This window comes from Octopus bimaculoides, chromosome 6, assembly GCF_001194135.2.
Source record: "Octopus bimaculoides isolate UCB-OBI-ISO-001 chromosome 6, ASM119413v2, whole genome shotgun sequence".
NCBI classification, from domain to species: Eukaryota; Metazoa; Mollusca; class Cephalopoda; order Octopoda; family Octopodidae; genus Octopus; species Octopus bimaculoides.
Window position 1 is genome coordinate 23,039,938 of NC_068986.1, and position 3,595 is coordinate 23,043,532.

The window sequence follows — 3,595 nt, forward strand, 5'->3', positions numbered from 1 at the left end:
TAAATGGAAAGTTCAAAGGCTGTAGAGAGGTATAAAGTTCACTGCTTGACTAGGTTGAATAACATTAAAGGAGGTTGAAGTACAGGGAAATGATTTAATACTTGTAAACAAAACAGGTATTTTGTTATGCCATTACGGATCGATGGCAGAATTAGAAGACGAAATGAAGAGAGGAGAATTTAATTACAAGGGTCTGATTTTGTAAGTTATAGGTCAAAATGATTGAGTGTCCTCCAGTGCAGGAAAAATATATACGATAAAGTTGAACGCAGAAAGAATAAGGATGAAATTAACCTAACACTCCACTGTCACGTGTTCGAGTACCCCGAAGTCTTAATTAAATAAAAGAGAATAATAAAAACAAGCAAAGATGAATTTTTTTTGTGATATTTTTTACAATTTTATTTTAAAACTTTGATTCCCTCTCCAGCTGAAATTAGATCAGGAAGCAGACAGTCTAGACAGATGGCGCTGAAATATTTATGCAATAAAAGAATATTTTATTACAGAAGTGTTGCACCTAAAAATATCAACATTTAGCGTTCATGAAAATGATATTTCATTCAATTCTATATGTTTCGTATCTGTACACTGGCAAGTATGGTTGTATATTGCCTATTGTTCTGGATCCACACTGAGCCAAAATGTCTGCAACTGTGCCGAAAAGATCTTAGAGTGGCTCCAGAAGAACGCAACTTGATTTAGAAAGCAACAAAATAAAAAAATATATATCTCAGTGTGTTGTTATTACTGATATCTATTCTTTAGTTTTTGTCTATGGACTGTCTACACCTTTCTGTCACAGAGTTTTTAAAAATTCTTTCTCTTTTAACAGCCATCACATGATTTTTACTTGTTTGTTTCTTAATATCTCAATTGGAGACGGCGGATGGTAATGTAGATGGTACTGTTTTCATCTAACTGAAGCAGACTTCTCCGATTTCCAAACCGAATTTCTGGTTCTCCTCTCCAACATCTTGAAGGGCAATATCTTTTACTGGTAACATCTTTGTCTGTCTGGTATCAATTTCAAAAACAGTCTTGCCCCATTGGTTGTTCTTTTGCTGTAAAGAAACAAGAAAAACATTTTGTTTAAATAAATATGATACGAATACGAGGGGCAAAGAAAATGAAATTTAATGATGCTGAAATAATTTGAACATTTTGATTTCTAGTGTGAAACTAGATGCGCTACCATTGCATGGTTAATACAGATGAACTATCAAAGTTTTTCTCCTCGTGTTAGTAGTTGATTATTAGTACGTTTGTGATACTGTAAAAAAATTTCAATTTCTCATTATCTTCTTCGGGACTACAAATTAACTTGAATCAGTCACCAAAAGCGAATAAACATTTGTAAAGTATACACTTATTGCTTACATTGGTTAACTTTTCCTACCCCACGCTACCTAATGAGTGTTAGGCTTGCAATCGCTTTACACAAATTAGCGCCACTCATTAGAGTCAGGTATGATTCTTTTTATCAATCCAGGTGATTAGAGATGTATTTTTTATACTTGTTAACGTTTCTCACTTAATTACTGCCATTAAGCATATCTTTTTTTCATTTTAAACTGAAAGAAATACATGTTGGGGCTTTTCATCTAAAACTAAAATTAAGTAAGGCCGTTTTTTGTTCCCAACAAAAGATTGGCATTCAGGTAATTTAGCTACATAATATTTCAGAGAAAAACGCGAAGCAGTTAAAATAATATTTCGGTAATTTCATGTTCATTTAGCTTCCTTTCATTAGATTTTAATTAATATTTCGGGAATTGTTCCAATTTATTGATTAAATATTTCATGAGATTTTAGTGTTAAAATATATTAAAAGTACTATAATTTAGAAAAAAAAAAAAAGGAATGAAGAAAGAAAATGAAATATACTTACTTGACAGTTATCTAATCTTACATTGTATGTTTGTTTACGTAATTCATGATTAGCATAGAATTCGTCACCACTGTAACCTAAGAGTTTAATTCCATAACTGTTTGAATTGAAGCAGTTGTATGTGATGTTCTGACGAGCACGAACAGAGTGGAGATGTAAGAAGTTAAGCTGGTTGGCAACCATTTTGCCGTATGTCAACTGTAATAGAAAGGGAAATAGGAAAAAAAAAAGACAATGAGAATAAACCAATATGTGAATTATATACATAATCAAAATAATAATAAATATCTATTTATGTTTAAGTTCGATTGAATCAGAGTTAATTGTTTGAACTTGCAGTACAGCCAACAGAGTCAGAATAGCCACCTCTCTTTTTTTCTTCTTTTTTTTTCTATTTATCAAGGATATTCAATTTGTCTTTGAAAATATGATATTTACGTACTTTGATGAATAAAACCGGGTAGAATAATGAATCTTGCTTAGAAACGTTTGCAAGTCATTTAAACTTAAGTTATAACTGGTTACTAAAAATCTTATTTATGCAGAATAATCGGTATATCTTTAAAAAAAAATCAGCAGGTAGTATTTTAAAACAGAATACTAATGTTGAATGTTATGCCTTGGTTAAATGATACTAAAATTAAATAATAATAATAATGATAATAATAATAATAATAATAATAATAATAATAATAATAATAATAATAATAATCTATTTAGTTGGGTTTTTTTTGCTTCACTAAAATGAAACGAAAGAAAAAAATTTACCATAACCAAGTTTCAAATGTGATTATTTTTTAAAAGCTTACCTCATCTTCACGAACAATTTCACGAACGAAGTATTGGTCAGGAGTATTATCCTTTGTCCACAAATGTTGTCTGAACTGAAATTGAAAGACGCAATAATCAAATTTTTAATTCATTAGTAATATATATATATATATATATATATATATATATATATATATATGTACATTTGACTAGATACAAGGGCAAATGTCACTAGTGAGTGGATAGCTGTATGCTGGACAGTAGAGCATCGAGATAAGGTAACTCTTCAGATAATGTTTTCCCTTTGTTTTATATTTTAGGTAAACCATCTATTGTAGGTTGTTTTTATTAACCACATGGTGATAAAAGAGAAAGTAGCTTTCGGGCTGACATTATCTCAGCAAGTAGAGCGACATAAAGAACACTTTAGTCTGAGACTCTATGACCCAACCATCAACACTGCAATGTATGCAATGTAAGAAATCAAAATGACATCTTCATAAACATAATGCCTTTATGAAGATTAAATCGAGACATTACTGGTTTTTACTGATAAGTTTTTCGTATCTCACCAACGCTCGCAGGCGATGAAGGGCAAAGTGGACACTGTCGGAATTTGAAATTAGAGTGCAGAGGAGCCAATCGGTAGAGGTAGAAAACAACGCTCTGTATGTAATACCAAATATGGTAATAAGTGAAATAAATCAAACCGCTTGGAAGTAGAGAAGTTTTATATGAAGTTTAGCTAGTAACATTTTCAATCACTTTCAGTCATAAGTTCCATAAAACAATTTTATCCAAACAAAATTGTTTTAGTAATCTGAGTGTATATACCAATGTGAATCAACAACCTGAGTTGGCTAAAAAATTTTGATTCGCTTTTTGAAGTCGTTTGATTTTATTTTATGTTGCAAATACCCCCCTGAAAGTGGG

General features: G+C 30.9%; 1 protein-coding gene across 1 annotated transcript in view; it reads right to left on the reverse strand.

Annotated features, from left to right (window-relative positions):
- Window positions 1-375: 375 nt before the first annotated feature.
- The window catches only part of LOC106868323 (collagen alpha-1(I) chain), a gene marked incomplete at its 5' end in the record, with an annotated part of 30,636 nt that continues 27,416 nt past the window's right edge, over window positions 376-3,595 (reverse strand). Inside the window, 4 exons of the mRNA XM_052968423.1 lie at window positions 376-1,064; window positions 1,892-2,089; window positions 2,701-2,775; window positions 3,235-3,328. Of these exons, the coding sequence (XP_052824383.1) occupies window positions 918-1,064; window positions 1,892-2,089; window positions 2,701-2,775; window positions 3,235-3,328 (514 nt within the window). The remainder of the gene's footprint in view (window positions 1,065-1,891; window positions 2,090-2,700; window positions 2,776-3,234; window positions 3,329-3,595) is intronic.